At 43.5% G+C, this 24,339-nt stretch overlaps 1 protein-coding gene across 11 annotated transcripts in view; it reads left to right on the forward strand.

Annotated features, from left to right (window-relative positions):
- The window catches only part of SMARCD3 (SWI/SNF related, matrix associated, actin dependent regulator of chromatin, subfamily d, member 3), a 111,002-nt gene that overhangs the window by 51,897 nt on the left and 34,766 nt on the right, over positions 1-24,339 (forward strand). For 10 of the 11 annotated variants that reach the window (XM_054814328.1, XM_054814332.1, XM_054814331.1 and 7 more), the window contains one exon: positions 20,536-20,658. The exons of the other annotated variant lie outside the window; for it this stretch is intronic. In XM_054814328.1, coding sequence (XP_054670303.1) covers positions 20,536-20,658 — 123 coding nt within the window. The remainder of the gene's footprint in view (positions 1-20,535; positions 20,659-24,339) is intronic. 11 annotated transcript variants of the gene reach the window in all.

The raw sequence follows: 24,339 nt of genomic DNA on the forward strand, positions 1-24,339 counted from the left end.
AATTGCTAGAGTTCTGTCTGCAATGGGGTTTTTATCAGTGCAGCTGGAGTGCTGGTATCGATGATATGACATTGCGTCTGGATTAAGGTACTCCATTAGGCTGCAGTCAACCTATCAGAACCTCCTTATGCTCACCATTCACGGATGGGAAAATGCTGTGTGCATTGGTGTCCTGACAAGTGGAAGATTTGCACCGGTGGCTATGGAATGCACTTGAAGCACCGGGTAAAAATTCTCAAATTTCCAGAGCTACTTCTGGAATATTTTCCAGCTAATCAGCATCTGTTACCCCAGACTTTTTGCAGACTCTTCCTTGTGTTTTCTGGGAACTGTGAAGGGGAGAGGGTAAGATATTAAATACATTTTACTCTTGAAAAACGTCTTAAGTAGTAGTGGAAAAGGAGGTGGGTTCTCAAGGTTACTTGCTGCGATAGCGAGTTAGGCATTTGGCACAACCTGTGCTATAGTGCTGGAGCATGTTGCTAGCTGGGTAGGGTCGCTCAGCTGCTATGGTTCAGCTATTTGAGAAGGATTTAATTTTGCGTGGATATAATCATATGAGCAAGTTGAACCTAGCAAACTATTACATACAGGAAGATAGGATTATGGAACTGCATGGGACCTCCTGGCACATCCAATCTGGTTACCTCTGTCATCGAAGCCATGACTCAGTTACTGCCTCAAGACTGGTTAGGTTCCTTCCTTCTGAGATACTTTAGATCCAGCGGCTTTTTTTCTTTTTGCTGGGCTCGGCAAGGCACGTGCTTTTAGTTTGCTCCCCACAATTCTAATCCTCACAGTTCTTTGTTATATCTATTCCAGGTTAAATTCACCCCTTTCAAATCTCTTTAATAAAATCTACTTCTCAGGAGACCTGAACTATACATAGTATTACAGATTACCAGTATCACCAGTGCTTGAATGCCACTAATGTGTTTTCATCTCTACTGGAAATAGCTAGTGATGCAGATTGGGATCACATTTTATTTTTTAAGGCCTTACCACATTGATACAGCATATAGTCATTCTGTAATTGACTAATACTCACAAGTATTTGTACTTTCTATTGTTTGCAACTGATGAATTCCCATATTAGAGCGGGAATTATGAGTATAGACTCTGAGGAATGTGATTCTGTGCTTTGTAATGCTATATTTCATCCTGTTTCTATTATACAGTTCTCAGCTTCCTTACATTCTCTGTACTGTCCTCTGCCTTGTATTGACTGTGCCACCCAAATTTGTCATTATCAAGTTTTGTTAGCATACTTCTCCTTTTTTGTGCTGGAGCTATTAATGAAAATATATAAATAATATTAGTTTCAAAAATGGTCCTTGAGGCACTTCCTGCTTAATACTTTTTTTCTGTGCCAGTTCTTTACCATATATTGCTCTTGCTCTAATCCCCATTTTTCAGTCTTAAGCTGTGGTTCCCTTTACGACTGTATGTCAAATGCTTTACTTAAATGCAAATCAATTGGATCTATTGCATATCCTTTGTCTAAATAGCAATTTTAATGAAACGAAAGACTTGGTTAGGGCCAGGCTGACAAACTGTCCTGTAACAAGGCTTAGCATTTTTTATAGTGTATTCAACATTAACTCCAGTTCTGTGCAGCAGGCTATACCCCACCCCGTTTTCCTTACCTCTGGATCTTTCCCTTGTTCTCTGGTCACTGAAACCCTCGTTCAATTTCAGAAAAGTTCATAGGCATCTTCATTCATAGCTGGGGACCTAGGTCTTTGGAGCCGATGTGGCCTTTGTGACCCAAGTTTAGCAGTTGTGCCTCAATTTCGACCTCAGGCCACAAACTGTCTGCAGGGAAACATGACTGCACATCAGATTGCGCCTCTTCTTTCTCCAGGCCTTGTCTCCTCATTTTACTTCTGGTCAGTGTCTTATTTTCTCTTAGTTCTGAGTCATTACATTTTTCCCAAGCACCGTGACTGTGATTCACTGTTCTGTTTCTTCAGCTTCCTTGCCCACCCATTCTGATGTAAGAATCTCAGCTGAAAATCATTCTGACTCCATAGCTGTGTGACTCTGCTTTTCCCCGTTTAATTTGCTGAGTGGAGTGCAACTTTGAAACAGGAAACTGCTTCTCCTTCAACGGCATGCCTGTCTCTTAGTATTGGCTACTGTTCTTCTCACTGGGCCCCAAATTCCCATGAGGACTTTTTGTCTAGCCATGCTGATAGGTTTTTGTACAGCTGTCCTCTCCCTTTCACCCTCTCTACTTCATCCTCCTTTATACAAATATTCAGTCAACTCCTGCCACTGTTCACTGACTGCCATATGGGATAGTCTGCACAGATCCCATACCATAATAGCTGTCCTGTTGTTGTTTGGTCACTGCATAGCTGTTGTCCACCTTTTTCTCCATCTGAGCCAACCAGAGGTGAGGAACACCTGGATCTGCTGTTCACTCGTAAGAAAGAAATGATTAGAGATGTGAGAATCAGTGGCGGCTTTTGATATAGCAGTGAGGAAGGAGAGTAGTGAAGTACAGACCCTGGACAAGCAGAGTTTGGCTTATTCAGGGAACTGGTAGGTGTGATGCCATGGGAAGCAGCTCTGAAGGGCAAAGTGGTTCAGGAAAGCTGGCAGGTCTTTAAGGACCCTCCAAGCACAAGAGCGGTCTGTCTTGATATGCAGAAAAATGAGCAGATTTATGAAGTTAGGCTGAGAGAGTTGGGTTGTTCAGCCTGGAGAAGAGAAGGCTCCAGGGAGACCTTAGAGCCCCTTCCAGTCGCTAAAGGGGCTACAGGAAAGCTGGAGAGGGACTGTTGACAAGGGCAGGGAGTGATAGGACAAGGGGTAACAGCTTTAAACTGAAAGAGGGTAGATTTAGGTTAGATATAAGGAAAAAATTCTTTACTGTGAGGGTGGTGAGAGACTGGAACAGGTTGCCCACAGAGGTTGTGGCAGCCCCTTCCCTGGCAGTGTTCAAGGCCAGGTTGGATGGGGCTTTGGGCAACCTGGGCTAGTGGAGGGTGTCCCTGCCCGTGGCAGGGGTTGGAACTAGATGATCTTTAAGGTCCCTTCCAACCCAAACCATTCTATGATTCTATGAGGAGGCCAGCTTAACTAAGCAGGGAACTCACAATGGAGGTCCCAACATTAAAAGACAGCATACAAGAGGTGGAAGTAGGGGCAGGCTACAAAGGAGGAATTTAGAAATGTTGCCTGAGCATATAAGGAATGGTATCAAGAAAGTCAAAGCTCAGCTGGAGTTGAGATTTCCAAGGGACGTCAAGGGCAACAAGAAAAGCTTCTACTATTACATTAGTAATAAAAGGCTGACCAAGGAAAATGTCTGTCTGATGCTGACTGGGCTGGGGGATATAGTGACAACAGAGACAGGTAAGTGCGAAGTACTCAAAGTCTTCTTTGTCTCAGTCGGCCCTAATGATGTCTCCGATACCTCTGTGATCAGTGAGCATGTTCAAGAGGAACAGCCAGCAATGGAGAGGGATTGAGCCAGGGTTTACTTGAGAAAACTTGACCCATGCAAGTCCATGGTACTCAATAGGCTGCATCTGAGGGTGCTGAGGGAACTGGTGCTGGATGTCCTTGCAAGGCCATTCTCTATCACCTTTGAAATGTGGTAACCAGGGCAGATTCCCGGTAACTGGAAAAAGGCAACTGTTGCACCTATCGTCGCAGAAGGCCCAAAGGACAATCCGGGGAACTGCACCAATCAGCCTCACTTTGGTCCCTGGCAAAATCATGGAGCAAGTGCTCTTCGTAACACATTTCTGGACACATGAAGGAGAAGGTAATTGGGAACAGTGAGTGTGGATTTACCAAGGGTAAATCACGCCTGACTAACCGGATTGCCTCCTCTGATAAAATGACAGGATCTGTGAGCAAGAGATAGCAGTGGATATAATTTACCTTGGCTTTAGCAAAGTTTTCAACACTGTCTCCCATAACAGTCATGCATTCAAGTTGGGCCATTTTGGTCTAGATGGGTGGACATCCATCTGGTCAGATGCTTTGGCTTAGAGGGTAGTGGCTAATAGGTTGCTGTCTACTGGGAAGATACTGCAGGGATCTGTGCTGGCAGCTGTTCAGTTTAGCATCTTTATCAATGACCTGGAGGAGGCAGTGGAGTGCTTGCTTACGAAATTTGCAGATGACACCAAATCACGCGGTGGGCAGAACCAGTCAATATGCTTGTGGACAGGCTGCCATTGAGGGGGAGCTGAACAGGCTGGAGGAGTGAGCTGACAGGGACTTCATGAAATTCAGCAAGGTCAAATGCAAAGTTCTTCCTTGGGAAAGTGTGAGGGGCAGTAAGCTCTTGCTGGAGCTGTCTGGCTGGGGAACAGCACTGCTGGAAAGGCCCTGGAGGCCCTGGTGGACAGTGAGCTGAGCATGAGCAAGAAGTGTGCACTGGCAGCAAAGATGACTGATAGCATCTTGGGCTGTATGAACAAGAGCACAGCCAAGGGACTGGGGGACTTGATTACCCCTCTTTGCTCAGTACTTGTTAGCTCACAGATAGAGCACTGTGTCCAGTTTTGGGACACCCAATTCAAGAAAGACATTGGCAAACTGGACTGAGTTCAGCAGAGTTGAACAAGGTCATCAAGTTGGTCAGAGAGCTGGATCAGCACATGAGGAGAGACTGAGAGAACTGGCCTTGTTCAGCCTGGAGGAAGGATGGCTCTGAGGCGACCTAGTAGCAGCTTGATAGCACCTAAGAGAGGATGGTCAAGAAGATGGAGCCAGGCTTTCCGGTGGAGAATGACAGGAGGAGTTGAAACAGGAGAGGAGCTGGCTATCTGTAAGGAGGAACTTTTTCACAACAGGACAGCATCATGGTTTAACCCAGCAGGCAGCTAAAACAACCACACAGCTGTTCGCTCACTTCTGCCCCCTCTTCTCCCCCCTGGGATGGGGGGAGGGAATCGAAAAGAAAAAAAAAAGGTAAAACTTGTGGCTTGAGATAAAGACAGTTTAATAGGACAGAAAGGGAAGACAATAATAATAATAATGATAATAATGTACAAAACAAGTGATGCATGGCACAATTGCTCACTACATGAAGCCAGTGCTCAGCTAGTTCTCGAGCCAAACTGCCTCCCAGCCCCCCCCAGTTATATATGGAGCATGATGTCATATGGTATGGAATATCCCTTTGGCCAGTTTGGGTCAGGTGTCCTGGCCGTGTCCCCTCCCAGCTTCCTGGGTGCCCCCCCCTTCTCATTGGCAGGCCAGTATGAGAAGTTGAAAAGTCCTTGACTGCTTAGCAACAACTAAAACCATCAGTGTGTTATCAACATTATTCTCCTACTAAATTCAAAACACAGCACTATACCAGCTACTAAAAAGAAAATTATCTCTATCCCAGCCAAAACCAGGACAGACAGTCGAACATTGGAACCCAAAGAGGTTGTGGGATGTCCACCCTTGGAAGTCTTCAAGCCCCAACATAACCTCATCATTGACCCTGCTTTGAGCAGGAAGTTGGACGAGAGACCTCCTGTCATCCCTTCAAGCTGGTACTTGTGATCCAGCTGCTGTTCCGTAGAGCATCTCTAGCAGAAGTCTCCAGAAATGTTGCTTTCATATGCCATCTGACTCCCTGGTCTAGAGTTGATGCTTTTCCAAGCTGATTGACTTTGTGGTCTCCTCTCCAGTTGTTTCTTTGGAATGCATGTCTCAGAGGTTTGACTGGGTCATAGCTGCTGCTCGGCCACTGAACTAGAACTTCGAGAGTAATTCATAAAGCCTCATCATAATCCTAATTGATAGATGTGACCTATAGCCTTCTTTTATGTAATTAAACATTCAAATATAAACACTGTAGAGCTTAGGTGCTTATATGTATTGCTTCTGTCTGCCCACATTAGTCTGTGCTCATAACTGATTACCGTGAGTGGCCGGTGAAAGACTTGCTTAACTGTTGCTTGTAATGTTGCAGGATCTTTGCAATTTTGAATGGTATTTGCGCATGGCCATGAAATTCAGAATGGCACAGTTGCTTTTGCCACGTTACTGGACTGTGTTATTGGCTCTGTGGTGGCCAGTCAGAAATCCTCTCTGAAACACTATCTCTTAGGGATCAAAACTCACGTGGTGGCACAGAGTTACAATATCTAAAGAGTGTCAGCCCTTAGCTGTCCTTTTTTGACCACCATAGAAGCCTCAATGGTTAGAGACACTTTTGTCAATAAGCTATAGGCTAAAGTTTCTTAGCAGGGAAACTATCCAGGAGCTGATAAGTCAGACTTTAGTCATTGTCGCTTGGAATATAAAAATGCGGGCTTCTGAACATTATTTTTGAAATGTCTAGGTGGTATGCATTTGCTGTAGGTGGTAAAAAAAAATTGGCTCAGGATCTAATTGAGCTTGTCAGACTTGGGAGAGCAAGAGGTCTTGGCTTTTGTTACCTCTCTCAAAGATGGAAATTGTAGGCTAGCCTAATTCTAAGGAAGTTGCAAAATCTCTATTTATTCGTGTCTGATGATTTTTTTCTTTTAAAGCAAATTGCTGAAACTATTTTGTTTGTCCTGCTCAGGTAGTGAAGAATGCAGCCCCAATTGTTATTTTGTACCTGAAATGGATCAAATTCTACTTATTTTTTTCTGGGACATTTAGTGATAGCCAACTTTCACCTGCAAAGAAATATCAGTCTGAAGGACACGCTTTTCTGTATCCGTGTTTTTTTTTTTGTTTGTTTTTTTAACTATCTTTAGTTTAAACTAAAATTAAGTTATGCAGGTGACAGTATGATGGCTGTCTGCTACAGATGATGTACCTGATCAAGAAGGAGACAAAGCCTGTCTTAGATATCTGGAGGAAGCCCCATGATTGCAGGCCCTCATACTCATGGGGAATCTTTAACCACCCTGACATCCACTCTGAGGGCAGGAGCCCTGGGCACAAGCATGACAAGAGATTCCTGGATTGGACTGATGACAATTTCTTGATGCAGGGGATCAACGAGCCAACAAGGGGAGGCACTCTGCTGGACCTGTCACTCACAAAGGAGGAAGAACTGGTTGGGGATGTGAAGGTTAAAGGCAGCCCTGGCTGCAGCAAGCATGAGTTGGCAGAGTTTACGATCCTGAGAAAGGCGTGCAAGACCTGGACTTCAGGAAAGTAGGTTTTGGCTTGTTCAGGGACCTGCCTGGAAGGATCCTATGGGACAGTGGGGCTCCCTGAAGGACAAAGGGGCTCGGGGAAGCTGGCTGAATTTCAAGAACAACCTCTTCGAAGCAAGGCGGAATGATCAAACCAGGGGTTAAAACCAGGCTCATTAGAGATAAGCCTGTGGGTGGCACACCAATGTTTGTGGAATGGTGTCCTAGTGACGTCCTTTGGTCTGCCATCTTAGTGGAGGCGGGAGATGGAGAGCCATGTGACAGCAAAGACACGAGGGTTATTGATGGGTTAGAAACCACAGAAGCGCCTGAGAACAGTCACGTAGGAATTAGGGCTTCTCCCCTGAAAAAGGTGGCAGGATCAATCACCCAACTGAAGTGCATCTACACCAATGCACACAGCATGAGCAACAAACAGGAGGAGCTGGAGGCCATTGTGCAGCAGGGAAACTATGATATAGTTGCCATCACAGAAACACAGTGGGATGACTGGCACAACTGGAGTGCTGCAAACTCTTCAGAAGAGATAACGAGGAAGGAGAGGTGGTGGGGTGGCCCTGTATGTTAGGGAGTGTTTTGATTGTTTAGAGCTTGATGATGGTGACAATAGGGTTGAGTGTTTATGGGTGAGAGTCAGGGGGAAGTCCAACAAGGCAGATATCATGGTGGAAGTCTGTTCTAGATGACCCAACCAGGATGAAGAGGCAGACAAATTATTCTATAAGCAGCTGGGAGAAGTCTCTCAATTGCTAGCCCTTATTCTCGTGGGGGACTTCAACTTACCAGACGCCTGCTGGAAATACAGTGCAGCAGAGAGGAAACAGTCCAGGAAGTTCCTGGAGTGTGTGGAAGAGAACTTCCTGACACAGCTGGTGAGTCAGCCAACTAGAGAAGGTGCCTGCTGGACCTGTTGCTTGTAAACAGAGAAGGACTTGTGGGTGATGTGACAGTTGGAGGCTGTCTTGGGCACAGCAGTCATGAAATAATAGAGTGTTCAATTCTTGGAAGAGTAAAGAGGGGGGGTCAGCAGAGCTGCTACCTTGGACTTCCGGAGGGCAGACTTTGGCCTTTTTAGGAGACTGCTTGACAGAGTCCCTTGGGAGGCAGTCATGAAGGGCAAAGGAGTCCAGGAAGGCTGGACATTCTTCAAGAAGGAAGTCTTAAAGGTGCAGGAGCAGGCCATCCCCATGTGCCAAAAGGCGGGCCGTCAGGGAAGAAGACCAGCCTGGCTAAACAGAGAGCTTTGGCTGGAACTCAGGAAAAAAAAGAGAGTTTATGGCCTTTGGAAGAAGGGGCAGGCAACTCAGGGGGACTACAAAGATGTTGTTAGGCTATGTAGGGAGAAAATGAGAAGGGCCAAAGCCAAACTAGAACTTAATCTGGCTACTGCCATTAAAGACAATAAAAAGTGTTTATATAAATACATTAACAACAAAAGGAGGACTAAGGAGTATGTCCTTCCTTTATTGGATACGCAGAATCACAGAATGGTAGAGATTGGAAGGGACCTCTGGAGATCATCTCGTCCAACCCCCCTGCTAAAGCAGGTTCACTTAGAGCAGGTTGCACAGAGTTGTGTCCAGGCAGGTTTTGACTATCTCCAGTGCAGGAGACTCCACAACCTCTCTGGGCAGCCTGTTCCGGTGCTTTGTCACCCTCAAAGTGAAGAGGTTTCTTCTCATATTCAGATGGAACTTCCTGTGTTCTGGTTTGTGCCCATTGCCCCTTGTCCTGACACTGGGCACCACTGAGAAGAGTCTGGCCCCATCCCTTTGACATTCGCCCTTTAGATATTTATAAGCATTGATGAGATCCTCTTTCAGTCTTCTCCAGGCTAAACAGCCCCAGCTCTCTCATATGAGAGATGCTCCAGTCCCCTCATCATCCTCACAGCTCTCCGCTAGACTCTCTCCAGTAGTTCTTCTTGAACTGGGGAGCCCAGAACTGGACACAGAACTCCAGATGTGGCCTCACTAGGGCAGAGTAGAGGGGGAGGAGAACCTCCCTCGACCTGCTGGCCGTACTCTTAATGCATCCCAGATGCAATGGGGGAAACATAGTGACAAAGGATGAGGAAAAGGCTGAGGTCCTTAATGCCTTCTTTGCCTCAGTCTTTAGCAGTAAGACCAGTTCTTCTTCAGGTACCCAGCCCCCTGAGCTGGGAGACATGGACAAGGAGCAGCATGAAGCCCCCATAATCCAAGGGAAAATGGTTAGTGACCTGCTACACCACTTAGACACACACTAGTCTATGGAGCCGGATGGATCCACCCAAGGGTTCTGAGGGAGCTTGTAGAAGTGCTCACCAAGACACTTTCCATCATTTGTCAGCAATCCTGTCTAACTGGGGAGGTCCCAGTTGACTAAAGGCGAGCAAATGTGGCACCCATCTACAAGAAGGGCTGGAAGGAGGATCCAGGGAACGACAGGCCTGTCAGTCTGACCTCAGTGCCAGGGAAGGTTATGGAGCAGATCACTGAGTGCCATCAGGCAGCATGTGCAGTACAACAAGGCGATCAGGTCCGGTCAGCATGGGTTTATGAAAAGCAGGTCCTGCTTGACTAACCTGATCTCTTTTTATGACAAGGTGACCCCCTTAGTGGTTGAGGGAAAGGCTGTGGATGTTGTCTACTTGGACTTCAGTAAAGCCTTTGACACCATTTCCCACAGCATTCTCCTGGAGAAACTGGCTGCTCACGGCTTGGACGAGTGTAAGCTTCACTGGGTAAAGAACTGGCTGGATGGCTGGGCCTAAAGAGTTGTGGTGAGTGGAGTTAAATGCAGTTGGTGGCCGGTCACAAGTGGTGTTCCTCAGGGCTCATTACTGGGGCCAGTTCTCTTTAATATCTTTGTCAATGATCTGAACGAGGGGCTCACGTGCACCTTCAGTAAGTTGGCAGACAACACCAAGTTGGGCTGGTCTGTTGATCTGCTTCAGGGTAGGAAGCCTCTACAGAGGGATCTGGACAGGCTGGATCGATGGGCTGAGGCCAACTGTGTGAGGTTCAACAAGGCTCAGTGCCAGGACTGCAATTGGGTCACACCAAGCCCATGCAACGCTACAGGCTTGGGGAAGAGTGGCTGGAAAGCTGCCTGGCAGAAAAGGACCTGGGGGTGTTGGTCGACAGCCAGCTGAATATGAGCCAGCAGTGTGCCCAGGTGGCCAAGAAGGCCAGCAGCATCCAGGTTTGTATCAGAAATAGCGTGGCCAGCAGGACCAGGGCAGTGACCGCCCCCCTGTACTCAGCACTGGTGAGGCTGCACCTCGAGCACCTCGAGTGCTGGGTTCAGTTTTGGGCCCCTCGCTCCAAGAAGGACATTGAGGTGCTGGAGCGTGTCCAGAGAAGGGCAACCAAGTGGTGCAGTGTCTGGAGCACAAGTCTGATGAGGAGCGGCTGAGGGAACTGGGGTGGTTTAGCCTGGAGAAGAGGAGGCTGAGGGGAGACCTGATCTCTCTCTACCACTCCCTGAGAGGAGGGTGTAGCCAGGTGGGGGTCAATCTCTTCTCCCAGATAACAAGCGATAGGACAGGAGGTTGCGCCAGGGGAGGTTTAGATTGGATATTAGGAAAAATTTCTTCACCAGAAGGGTTATCAAAGATTGGAACAGGCTGCCCCAGGAAGTGGTTGAGTCCCCATCCCTGGGGGGGTTTCAAAGACATGTAGATGTGGTGCTTGGGGACATGGTTTAGTGGTTGGACTTGGCAGTGCTAAGCTAATGGTTGGACTTGATGATCTTAGAAGTCTTTTGCAACCAAAATGATTCTGTGATTTTAAGAAAAAAAGTACTAATTTATTTTTAGTGTCATACAACTAGAGAATCTGAAGTCTGACCCTATCATGAGAATTTACTGCTACTTTGTTGGTTTTTTTTCTGTTTAACTTCTACAAGACAGGCCTGAGGATTCACTTGTAAATAAAGGGCATATGCATTTAAAATCACTAGCGATGAAATATTCCCTGCAGTCAGTGTTGATTTTTTTCTGTGTTTGGCTACACACACTCCTAAGAATTTTCACTTTATTTCTAATCTGAACTTAATTCAAAGTTCATTGTGTTGTCACTTTGATAGGCAGAGAACATTTTTTTCCTTTTGTGTGATAGATATATACTAATAAGTGAAGCTAAGTTAATTGACTCCATGGAACCTTGTATTATAGAGGATGTTTTCCTGTCTGCTAATCATCTCAATAGCTTTTCTTAGAATTTTCTTGAGTTATGCAGTAGATTTCTTCATTTATGACTCTGGTGTTCTTTTAGTGATTATGCTATTGCCAAGCATGGCAGTAATTGTAAAATCCTTAGTCTTGCTCCATGTCTTCCTGCTCATGTATTTAAGAACTGCACTGGCCTGTTAGGCTACAGTGGTGTTCTGGGCTATTGTTTCCTCCCCTACCATTTCCTAACTCCTTTAAAGATTTCCCTGGGAAGCAGAGAGAGTCCCCACGCTGTAGCTACGTCCTACATTCTTTGCTTTTAGGTTTTTTGTTCATACAAATACATTTAATAATTTGTCTTGGTTTATTTCTCCCAGTTCACCATGGTATGGATCCATATCCCTGTCCTCCTCTTTATTTCTGATTTCCCCATCCTGTGTCACTTGTAGATTCTTTTCTATATGTTCAGGTTAAATTATAAAAGCCCCAGAACCATTCCTATTCTTTATACCTTGCATGTTTGTCTGTTTGTTGCTGCTCATGCAGATGACTTCATTAACTTATCCACAGTGAGTTTCAGTCACTTTCATCGGTAACCATGGCCTCATCAGCACCCACCAGGACAGATAAATTGCTTGCTTTATTGTGCATTCCATTGTGTTCAGTATTGTAACTCATCTGCCACCATGCAGCTCAGTCAGAAAACTCAGGAAAACCCTTCTCTGAAGTGTCTTACAGTCTTTTCAGGTTAGGATTAACTAAAAATTTTACAGTTTTTAATGTATTTATGTGTCTTTTGTCATCTTCTGGATCATTTTAATAAAAATGCCAAGTCAAAGTTGTTGAAAGATGTAAGGCTTCATACATCACTTGGCCATGATGAAAACTGAATCTTTATCTTACTGATTTTTTCCAACTTTCTTGGGCAACACAAGGCCAGTATTTGCTTTCCATCTGTGTGTCACTGTGAATTCCTCAAATAGTTCTTGTGAAGGATTGTATCCCTAAGGACCACTTGAAAGTCTAAAATACCTGTTTTCCTTTTTTTTTTCTCATTATTTCTGGACATCTTTAAGGAATGGATGGGACATAATTTTCTTGCAGAAGTGATACAGCTAGGTTTCTCCATATTTAGAAGAAGAAATTTGGTATTCACATGATGCTTTTTAGTACTCTTCCAGCCGCAGCAGTAATTAGCTTGGAATGGATGCATTAGATCAGCTCTGACATAATGTGTATCTTTCTCTATGGCCTTGGAGACCAAAGCAGAGTTGTTTCTTTGGTGTACTTGAGAGAGTTTAGTCTAGATTTAAATGTCCATGACTCTGTATTTCATAACTGGGAAATGTTCATGAAATTATGCTTAAAACATTGTAGGGAAATCAGAGTAAATCTCTCTAAAGCTTGATTGTGTATTTTAGCTGCACATAACAGGCTTATCTGTCCTGGTTTCATTTTTCTTCTCTGCTTTAAATCAAAATATGACTTAACTCTTTGGTTTTCTTCCAATAACTCTGTGACTATAAATGGAAAAATATTTTCTCTCATGAAACTCTTTTTCCTATGTTAATATTTATTTGATAATGAGATAGCCAGAATAAAGATAACATTCTAAATAAATTTACAAATGCACCATTCTCTCTAACGCAATTGCATTATTAGGTTGGTGATGGTTATGATGGAGTTGGGGCTAAGTGAGAGATAGGACTAGGAGTTAATGGGATGTCAAAGTAAAAAGAAAGAGGAAAAGTTTTTGAATTACTACACGATATTTTGAGGGTTGGAGAGTGAAGACTGGGGATTCCACCTCTGTGATAAAGATTGCTGGATTGGATTATACTCTGCTGTAGGTGCAGAGAAGGAGGGAAGAATGCAGTTCTGTTGTTTAAACAATATTTTTCTTATGTTCTCCTCTCTACTCGACAGCCGCCAAGTCCAGTTATGGTTCACTCGCAGACCTTCCTTTTCTTGGTGACAGGCAGACAGTGAAATACAAATTCAGAGTTGGGGAATTTCTCTTCCCCTCTGGAAGGTTTTCCTGCTCTCTAGGTGAGGAAGGGTGTTTTTGTTCACTGCCTGAGCTTCTCTTGATCTCTCTGGTAAGTTTTACATTATTTGAGGAGATCCTTGTGCCTCTACTGAGTGAAGACATCTGAGCACTTTGAGGCTTCATAGAGCCACGTGCAGCTTTGTAAAAACAAAATCTTGTTCAACAAGCCTGCCTTCTTCTGAGGAGATCACAGGATTCTTTATAACAGAAATTGTGTCGATACTATTGGATTTCTTCAAGCCATTTGACCTGTTAACAATGACATCTCAATTAAAAATCGTACAGGATAGGTAAGCTTATTGATCACCTTAAATTAAAAAGTCCTTCACTGTCAATTTGGAGACATATCAGTGAGTGGGTCATTCCTAGTAGGACCAGAAAGATCAGTTCTTGGCCCGGTGCAGTGTAGCTTTTTTTTTCAGTGTCATGCTTAATATGTGAAATTTGATGGTGAAATTTATGGGTAAGATTAATGGAACAGTAAAACACAGGGAGAAGGTCAGTTATTGCTACAAAGTATTATCTGAATTGCCCAATAAAGTGGTCATAACACAGCAAAATTAGTTTTTCTGCAAGTAAGTGTAGTACGTCTCTAAGCCAGGAATCTGTCAGTACAAGACTCTGTCTTGGAAAGTGGTGATTCAGACATGCTTGAAGCAGATGAAGTTGGCAGAGCACAAGCAACAGTTCATTCTTAGTTCTGCTTCTCTCATACTTTCTAATATAATATTTGTTAAGCCCAGGAGCTGGTACATGTCCTGTATAGTATTGGCCAGACAACTTCAGCCTGTTACTTTTATATTGAAGTCAGCAGAGGCACAGGCGTTCTGGTGCTGCTCCCGTTCCCATCTCCTACTAGCAGTGTTCCTCAAGGTTTCTGTTTCACCAGAACAACCACCAGTCACCTCTTTCCTTAGCAATACTACTTCTGCTTCACAGATAGTGACCATCCTTTTCTCAGATCATCTAGTAGATAACTAAATTATCGTACACTCAGAGCAGTTGTTTCCTGTCTGTACTTGTTCTGAAGATTGACACTTCTCTTTCACAGCATTGTTTAATGATAAGATAAATGTTACTTTCATCTGCAGTTACAGAAGCAGAAATGTAATGGGCATGTATCAGATCTAGTATTAACTCCCTGTGACAATTCAAATATATTATCAAGTTTTACTAGTTTGACTTTGTACTGCCAGACCTTACAAGTGGCTTAAAGTCAGCGTACTTTCTACACCAGGTTCTCCAGCCATTTTGACAGAAACCTGCAGCTGATCTTGATCAGTGTTTTGAGTGGAATCTGGTACTCTCAGGTGTGAAGTGGTAGCCTCAAATGTGAAGGAAGGCCACCAGTTCTTCCAGGATTGTTCTTCTCCAGCCATGCTATTGGCCAAGCAAAAGATTTCTCTGTCTCTCAAACTTACCTCTCCCATAGCCTTAGATACTTCATTTGTTACAATACTACCATTAACCTATTTTGAATTGAGGGTTTCAAAAGGTGGATTATCCCTGACTTGCGTGTTTGTTTGGTAATGACAAATTAGCCATTCCCGGTGTCTAGTGACAGGTCTGAAGTAAGGGAAGGACAAAGATGAACTGTAGATAGTAATTTCTCATTTTCAGAGATGTTAAGGTTAGTTAGGCAGTGTTCTGGAAGGGTGAGTGTCATTACTGGGATACATCTGGCTGTATAAAAAAAGTTTACTTGAGTAGCCCAGCTTTATGGAGAGTCCCTGTTGCTGTATGGCAGCTCTGTTCTCATTTGCTTTTGGTCAATGTTACTGTCCTCCAGAGTTTTCGATTTGGAGACATCCTTAAATATACTTAGAGGGTATTAGATAGACTAACATTTCTATTGATTGCTTTGGAACCCTCCTGAGGAATTGTAAGCCTTATTTGCATATCTGCTCATAATTTAAATATATTACTTGTACATTTTACTTGCAGTACACATAGTGCATATAACATGTGTTTGCACTTGCATAGAATAAAATAAAATAAAAATTAACTGTAATTTAGTCTCTGTAACGCGTAGGCTGAAAGTGACCATTAGTCCTCAAACACACAAAGGATTCACAGAATATCTGGCAAAACCATGATTTGGGTAGGCAGCTGTTTAAGCCTCAGTAATCACAAAATAATTTGGATCAGAAGAAACTTTGGAAGTCATGCAGAACAACTGTTGCACAAAACAGGTTCAAATTCCATCAGGTTGCTCAGGACCTTGCCCAGTCAGGTTCTGAATACTTCCAACCAAGGATGGACATCCCACGGCATCTTTTGGCAGTCTGTTCCAATGTTTTGGTACCATCAAGGTCCTTATACTGAGTTGATTGCCCATGTTGCAGTGAGTTTCTGTTGCCTCTCATCCTACTGTTGTGCACCTCCAAGAGGAGGCTGGCTTTGTCTTTTCTTCACCATTCCATACGGCAGTTGCACTCAGCAATAGGACCTCCCTTTCCCCTTCTCTTCTCAAGGCTGGACAAACCCAGCTCTTGCAGCTTCTCTTGGTAGGCACGTGCTCCAGCCCCCAGGCATCCTGGTGGTCCTCTGCGGGCCACACTCGAGAACGTCACGTCTTTCCGGTCCTGCGCCCAGAAGTCCAGATGCAGTTTCACAAGTGTGGCATAGCAAGGAATCGCCTCTTTCCTTGACTTGAATGCAACACTGAGGCTAATACAGCCCATTTTGCAGTTGACCTTTGTCGTGGCTGGCTTACCGCACGGTCTCAGTCTCTGCTTGTTGTCCGTGAGGACCCCCAGGTGCACTCCTGCAGAACTGCTTTCTCCCCAGCTGATGCCCACCTGTACCACTGCATGGCGTCATTCTGTCCCAGGAGCAGAACTCTGTATTTGCCTTTATTGAACTTTACACCGTTGAACTGCCGTCCTGTTTCTGCAGCCTGTCAAGGTCCCTCTGAACAGCCGTGCTCCCCTGACTCTGACATAGGCTCAGGGACCTGGGAGGCCTGAGGACAGGACTTAGCAGGAGAAATGGAGGCAAAGACGACACTGAGTGCCTCGGCCTTTTCCATGGCTTTTGACATGAGCGGCAGACCCGGACCCAGACCCTGGTTTTCCTTAGTCTTCCTTCTGTTGCTGTTTCACTTGCAGAAGGCTTTCTTGTGGCCTATCACGTCCATTGCTAGGTTCAATTCCAGCCGAGCTTTGACTTTCCTAATTTCATGCTTGCATGGTTGGGCACCATTCTGCTGGTCCTGTTGGGTAGACCATCCCTACTTACACCTCCGTGCACTCCATCTTTGCATTTGAGGCCAGTCAGGAATTCCCTGCTTAACCCTGCTGCCCTCCTGCCAGGCCTGCTCAACTGGTCTGATCATTCCGCTTTGTTTCGGAGAGGTTGTTCCTGAAATTCAGCCAGCTTCCCCGAGCCCCTTTGTCCTTCAGGGAGCCCCACTGTCCCATAGGATCCTTCCAGGCAGGTCCCTGAACAAGCCAAAACCTACTTTCCTGAAGTCCAGGTCTTGCACGCCTTTCTCAGGATCGTAAACTCTGCCAACTCATGCTTGCTGCAGCCAGGGCTGCCTTTAACCTTCACATCCCCAACCAGTTCTTCCTCCTTTGTGAGTGACAGGTCCAGCAGAGTGCCTCCCCTTGTTGGCTCGTTGATCCCCTGCATCAAGAAATTGTCATCAGTCCAATCCAGGAATCTCTTGTCATGCTTGTGCCCAGGGCTCCTGCCCTCAGAGTGGATGTCAGGGTGGTTAAAGATTCCCCATGAGTATGAGGGCCTGCAATCATGGGGCTTCCTCCAGATATCTAAGACAGGCTTTGTCTCCTTCTTGATCGAGTGGTTTGTAGGAGATGCCCCTTGCAGTATCATCTGTTCCAGTGCAACTCTCAGCATTTGGATGAAGCGTTCCCTAGTGTGCAGCCTATTGTCATTGCCTTCCAAGCTGTCGCACTGTGCCAGTCATAGAAGCTATCCTGCGATGTTTTTCGTATCTTAGAGAGTGTAGTGTTGCAGCTTTTCACTGGTTTCTGATTCTGTCTGTTTCAGCAGCTTTGTACCTTGGTTTACAGACACATGTGCTGGGGCCCCCACATTGTGCTGCTTTCACAAGGAAGTTGGGAGAGCCTCTCCCATGATGCTACTCCCTGCACACTGTCCTTGCTACTCCCACTCCTATAATTTCCCATTCTTTTGTCACCATCGATAAAAAAAATCTGTGGAAATCAAGGATAAAAATGCATAATTCAATAATAATCTATTCCTATTAATTTTTAAAAGTTTGAAATATTTGAATTTTCACAATAGGAAAAAAAGACCCCCAGCCTCTAGAAAGACTCTATCTTACTAATGTTAATAATAATCTATTCCAGTTATCCATATAATTCTAAGATAAGGTTTAACATACATGCTTCAAAACCTCAGATGATGAGATGCTGCTGCTAGGTGCTTTTTGTAGTTTGTTGAAATAGATAAAGGCCAGAATGGAGAATTCATGTTTTGAAATACTCTTTACACATTTATAGTTAGAATTTTTGTAGAAGACGACAGGAGACTTGCACGGAGCTATGAACTTTTCTGTTAGGGCATACCATGCAAGAAGAAGGAATTGGGCAGGCTGCGTAGATCCTTATCAAATAAACACCAAGATAACTGGGGTTCAGTTACTTGTGAGGAAAACTGCATTACGTACTACTGGCTGGAGTACCTTTGTCTCTTTGAGCTAAGATGTGCCAGAAACAAAGAAAATTCTTCATTGTAACGTGATACTGCTGGGGCTCCCCTTTAATTTTCCTCTCACTCTTGAGGGGAAATTGGGAAACAGTATGAAATTGGAACATTATCATGCCCCCAAAAGATTACTCCAATAGTAGAGCGAGAAAGCAAAAGACTGTAAGAGCAGCCAAAACTGGCCTGAGTAGACCTTTGATCTAGCCCAGTATCCTGTCTTCACTGTGACCATAACACATACCTAGAGAAGAGTACAAACACAGGCAAGTACAATTCTTGTCCCAAATACTCTCCTAACCTGCAGCCATTTGCAGTTCAAGGAATTATATGCAGTATTATCTTCGTGGGCTGATTTTAAAGTGTTTATGCTTTCTTAACATCTTCTCATGTTTAACATCCAGTTTGGTTATAGGAATGGAATAGGAAATACCTTTTGACATCCATGTGGTAAGAGATGTAAAAGTGTGGAATAGAAATATTTATTGAAGATTACTGCTGTTTTACAAACTTATTAGGTAATTTCATTATTCAGTACCCTGTGAACCAGCTGGAAAGGTTGTATGGCAGCTGTAGTATATGCTTTATCTTGAGGGCTGTGTAGGCCAGCTCCCTGCTTCATCCTGTGCCTGGGAGTTCACAAACTGACTGTGCTGGAACTTGGAGTTAAAAGACCAAAACTATGTTCTAGGTCCAGAATTTTTAATTAGCTGCAGTACAGCATGATTAATTTCCTCTGTGTGGAAGGAACTGAGGAATCTTTTTCTTCTGTGTGGGACAGGATAAAAGCTTTGGGGTATTTTGTTGGGTCCAAAGATTTGTAATCACTGTGGAGAGGAAGTACTGCCTAGCTGTCTTTATTCTGCAGGCTGTCTGGCAGCTCCTTGATGTTTCCAGGGCAATGCTTGCTCTTCGTGCTTTGCTCTTAAAAATGTTCATGTTCTTCTATTATTCTGCTGATACTAAGACTGTGAAAGAATACCAGCAGTTAAAAATATAGAGGTTCAGCTAAAGCTGAACAGAGTTTTTGGGTCCATGGTTTCTGCTTCTCCAAAGTGGCAGTTCTGCTGTAAATAGAGCAGGCATTCTAGCATCTCAAAACAAACGAACAAATAAATAAGGTTGGAAAAGACATTTATTGATAGTCTTGATCAGTCTAAATACAGAAGGGAGGAATTGTTCCTTTTCAGGCTGGAAAAGAAAAATATTAAGAAAGAGATAACAAAAAACCTGTAAAATGTATAAGCAATATGGAGAAGGTGCATAGGCAATGCCTGCCCACTGCTGCTCCAGCTATGCAAGAAGACGGCATCAAATGAAGCTAACAGATGGCAGGTTCAAAATGAGCAGGAGGATGTACTTCACACACTGCCTATCGAGGTTCTGGAATACCATGCCTCGGACTGTTGTAGGTACTAAAGGGCAACAACTTTCAAATGCTGTCAGAGACACAATACTAGGATAGATGGACTGTTGGGATGACCTTGTGTAATATTTCTTATGTCCTTGTGGAACATAGTGAACAGGTGTATGCCCGGTGTCTCTCACATAGGTGTTTGTGTCTTACACCAAATTAAAACTGTAGACTTCTGATTCTAAAGCAAAACAGGAATACCAACTAGCTTTTAATTCCTATAGAACAGAAGTATTCTAACAGTTGAATGTTTTAGTTATATAGGTGAAAGCTAGAGTGAATATTGTAGAAATAGAAAAGGCAGTCCCATAGATTTATTATAATTACTTACAGTTCCTTTCATTTATGGTTTGCCTGCATGAGTTAATTCCAGTTAAGAACCTACTTTTTCATGTAAGGGTATACTTGCCCATTTCTAAGCTCAGATTGTTAGGTCTTCCTCCTAACCTCCTTCAGATCATCTCCTCTAACTTCTCTGGACAAGGGAAAATAAAAAGAGGGGTCGTTAATAGAACTAATGTAGTTTAGCTAATGTATTAAAATACCAACAAAAGTTGGCAAGGTCGTAAGTTGACACCTCATAGGTGGTCCAGTTGAAACTTTGATGTGAAGGTCAGTTTCACCTCAGCCAAGCAGATGTGTGGATGAAGGTTGACTTCCTAAATGGCAAGTTTTGCTTACAATGGGTAACACTTGTTTTTAAAAAATCAACATGAGCATGCACCCTTTATTTTTAGTCTAGAGAGACCCAGCGCGTTTTTAGTTTAAAAAGGACAGATTGAGCGTACTTTGCATTGCTGAGGGCAGTGGCTCCCAGTCTGCTTGTAGCTAAGCCTTACTTGAAAAAAAGCAGCCGTGTTTCAGGCCTTGTGGATCCAGCTAGGGTCTTCCAGAGTTCAATTAGCTTTAGTTCTGTGCTCCAGCTTTTCAGTCATGTGCTTGCATCATGCCACTGAGACCTGCCCCGCTCATTGGGAACCACTGTCTTAGGGATAACTCCTTCTGAGCACATCTGTCTAAGGGCTGGGAAGGTCTCAGTGTTACTGCTCTGGAACATAGTAGATTCTCGCTTCCAGTGCTTGGATATTCCTTGCTTCCTTCTCAGATCCGGGAGCTGGTTCCTGAGTCCCAGGCCTACATGGACCTGTTGGCCTTTGAACGCAAACTAGACCAGACCATTATGCGGAAGCGTGTGGATATTCAGGAAGCGCTGAAGAGGCCAATGAAGGTATGTCATGAAAAATGTTTAGATTGAGTTAGGGGGAAAAAATAATCCTTGTATTAAATGGTGGAATGATCTTTCCAGTAAAAGTCTGTTAACAGAGATATTTTGAACCAGGTCAGACAAAGCTCCGAAGAATAAGCAGCTGGGGAGCAGCATGCATGGAAAAGTGGTGGAGAAAATTCTGTGCATATAACCAGCTCTAGCTTCTGAAAGCCCTTAATAAGGGGAATAATAGCTTCTGGATAAATAAACACTGTTTTTTCAACTTGGTATTAGAATGATTAAAAAGAAGAACATGAGAGAAGAGGAGTGTGCTGAAGAGATGAATTTAATTTCCTATTAGAATTCAGTCAAAAGCTAAACTTGTGGAATAAGAGAACATATAATGGGAAGAATTACTTACAGAAAAATTGTTAAAGATCCTGCAAAAATGTGCACATTTACATAGTCTGTAAAAGGATGATTCATGTAAGAAAAGAATGGATGACATTTTCTGCAATTTCTCTTAGATCAAGTCCGGCACTTCACTGTTCATAATATCCTACTGAAATGGTCTTTTCCTAAGTTTTCTGAGTCTGTTCAACTGAATCATGGAAGAGTTTAGGTAGGAGGAAACGAAGTCATCTAGTTCAGCCTCCTCAAAACAGGGTTGTCTAGGCCTTGTTGAGTTTTGAAAATCTCTAAGGATGGAAGTTTCACAGCCTCTTCGGGAAATCTGTTCCAATGTTTGGCCATTCTCATTATGAAGAATTTCTTTTCATGCCTTATTTAAGTTCTTTTTACTGTATTGAATGCTCATATTCATTCATATAGCAAATCCCGTAGTATGAAGAGTTTTGTAGCTGTATGGCCACTGTGAAGTAAAGCTGTCATTCTTGTCTGTGCCACAGTAACGGGTATCAGCCCAACTAAGATCAAGATTCCATTCTGCTTGTAACTGTACATGTATCTGATAAGATGTAAAAGGCTTTTGCCTCTGATGTTTTTCCAACTGATATATATGAAACAGAAAAAAATTGGAAAAAATTAAGCTCCATTTACATACCTATTTTATAAATAGGAAACCAAAGTGTGGATGGTTTAAATCACAAGTTTGTAGTCAAAAAGTGTTGTATATAGTAGATTGGATTCTCAGAAGGAATAGTTCGTCTTGGCTTCTTAATGTGGGTAGAACACCATTATTTTAAACCAGCTAGGAACTTTGCCATGTTTAAAAGTAATTGAAGACTTAGACTCACATTCATAAATCTGCAGGAAGATGTTTATTCTGTGGTAAACTCTTTAACTAGGGAATTGACCAGTGCATGAGGTTCCAGCTCTAAGCTGTACAATGGAGATATTCAGGGCCTCTAATGGGGAAGAGAAACTGTAGACAGAAAATTCTGTTTCCGTCTAGTGCTGAGCAAACACATTTTAAATATCAGTTACTCAGCTAGTTAACATCTAAAGAATGATCCAACAGATGTTTTTCAAATTCGTATCTAGACTTAGCATGTAGCAGCTGTGGAATTCAAGACCTGTCAAAATAGAGCTAAGCCTAGATAAATTTGAGTCGTTCCGATGTTAAGCATTTTTGTTTTATTGTAATTGGAGCATTGGTAATAGCAATAAAAGTTATCTCTGCTTTTTCATCTCTTATCAAAGCTCTTGTAATTTTGAAGTATTTGCCTTGAAACAGGGGTTCCCAAGATGGGATTGTAATCCTGGGGAAAATTTAAATTTGTCTGAGATATGGGATAATATGTAGGGAATATGCAGGACTGCTCAGAATTATCAGTTGTAATTGCAGTTATCATATTGGTCACAGTGATTGAGTTGTAGCTAGAAACAATCTGTTTATGGTCTAGTGTTGCTCAGGCTGCCTTCTTCTGTCTGAAGACTAATTCTGGAGAACTTTTGGGGGGAATGTTTCAAACACTTTTGATTGAGGACAGTGCAGAAGATATGCTGGGCCTATTGTTCCTGCTTGGATCTTCTGCGAACAGCTGCGCTGTTGAAACAGATGACAGCTGTGGGATTGCTCAGAAAGCAAGGAGACCTTGGGGTTGTGAGATTGGTTGAAGGGGGGAAAATGGCTTTCACCACCTGCCAGATCACTTTACCACTGTCAGCAACCCCTCTCAGCTACCAGCGTCTCCAATCTAGATCCTGCCTGGTCTTTTTTCTGCCTATTGGGTACCAGTGTGTTCTCTCTTCTTCTGTCAGTCCTGTGTTCTTGGACTACATCTATCATGAGAGTCTCAGAATTCCTCATCCACAGAGCAGCATTTGCTGCATACCACTCATCACAAGAGTCCTTGCACTGACTTTATGGAAGGCTCACCCACTCACACACTCATAATTCTGGAAGGGACTTTTTAGGAGGGAGTCAGGCAGACAGGGCTGTTTTTGACTGCAGTGTGGTTAGAGGTACCGATATAGCAAGCTCCTTGGCCTGAAGGAAACAGAAACCATATGGCTCAACTCCAGATGAGTAGATGTCATTAAAGATGAATGCATTAATGAAAATCTGGACAGCTAGGGCCATGGTGGACTTTGGGAGTGGGATTTATTTGGCATTGTATTTATTTATATGTAAGCTAGTCACTCTGGGCTCCCTTTATAGTCGAGATATTTAGTCAGTGTAGGCAGTGAAGTTCAGGGCACAGTTCTTCTCATACATAAGTAGATATTAAAAAAAATATAGATAAATCATGCCCTAAAAAGTGCCTATTTCTGTCCATTGTCTAAGCCTGAGATAACTGGTCAATTGTGGATGTAAACATAATTTTAATATTGAGATGATTTTCATCCTAAGGCTTGAATCGTGGGTCACCTTGGCTGAAAGAAGGGCATCTAGTGACCCATCCCACAAGCAAGGCTCCTACTCCAGGTCCTGGCACCACAGATAATAGTTTGGTTTCACCCAAACCAGAGACTGTTATCTGGGGACTGTCACTCTTTCACAGTGAACTGGTGTGGTACATTGAGTTTACCAGACCTGTGTGTAGTTGCAGTTCCTCAAACTAAACGGATCTACTCCCAGGTTCTCCATTTTTAGGTTAAAAAACAGTAGCGTCTGAATACAGCCACAATGCCTCTCTCCCTGCTTTGTAAATTGAGATTCTTTCCCCTCTTTCAGGTTTTAAGGTGACTGAGGAATTGCTATTGGATTGTTGGCAGAAGGGAATTTGCATTTTTTCTGAAACACTAAGGTTTCTGCCTGGTCCTCTTCCTTCTCAGGCAAGACCGTTTTTTTTTTTTTTTTTTTTTTTCCTCAGTATGCCTTGTGTCCACAGCACTTCATACCTGAGCTCTGCAGTTCTGTTGTTCTAAGAGACCCTCATCTTTTCCATGTACTACGTTCTAAACCTTGAAAGTCCAAGGGGTATTCTTAGGGGCAGAAGAACAAATAATTTGTGGAGGTTTTTGTGTCATACTCTGAACTCCGTCATTGTCATACTCTGTCATTGAGCTCCTGGAATCAAACCTGCACTCACTTCAGTCAACAAATGCAGTAGGTATCATTTACCCCAACTTGAGCAAAGCATTTTATCATTCTTCATAGGATGTTATGGAGAAAGAGGGAGGGATTACTAAAGATAATTTAAGGTAACTGAGAGCAGTGGCAGCTCTATCACTTTTTAGCTGTTGTAGATTCCCCTCTGCACTTTCAGGTCTGCAGCACATGGGCAGTGTACTTCC

Source organism: Grus americana, chromosome 2 (genome assembly GCF_028858705.1).
Source record: "Grus americana isolate bGruAme1 chromosome 2, bGruAme1.mat, whole genome shotgun sequence".
Lineage (NCBI taxonomy): Eukaryota > Metazoa > Chordata > Aves > Gruiformes > Gruidae > Grus > Grus americana.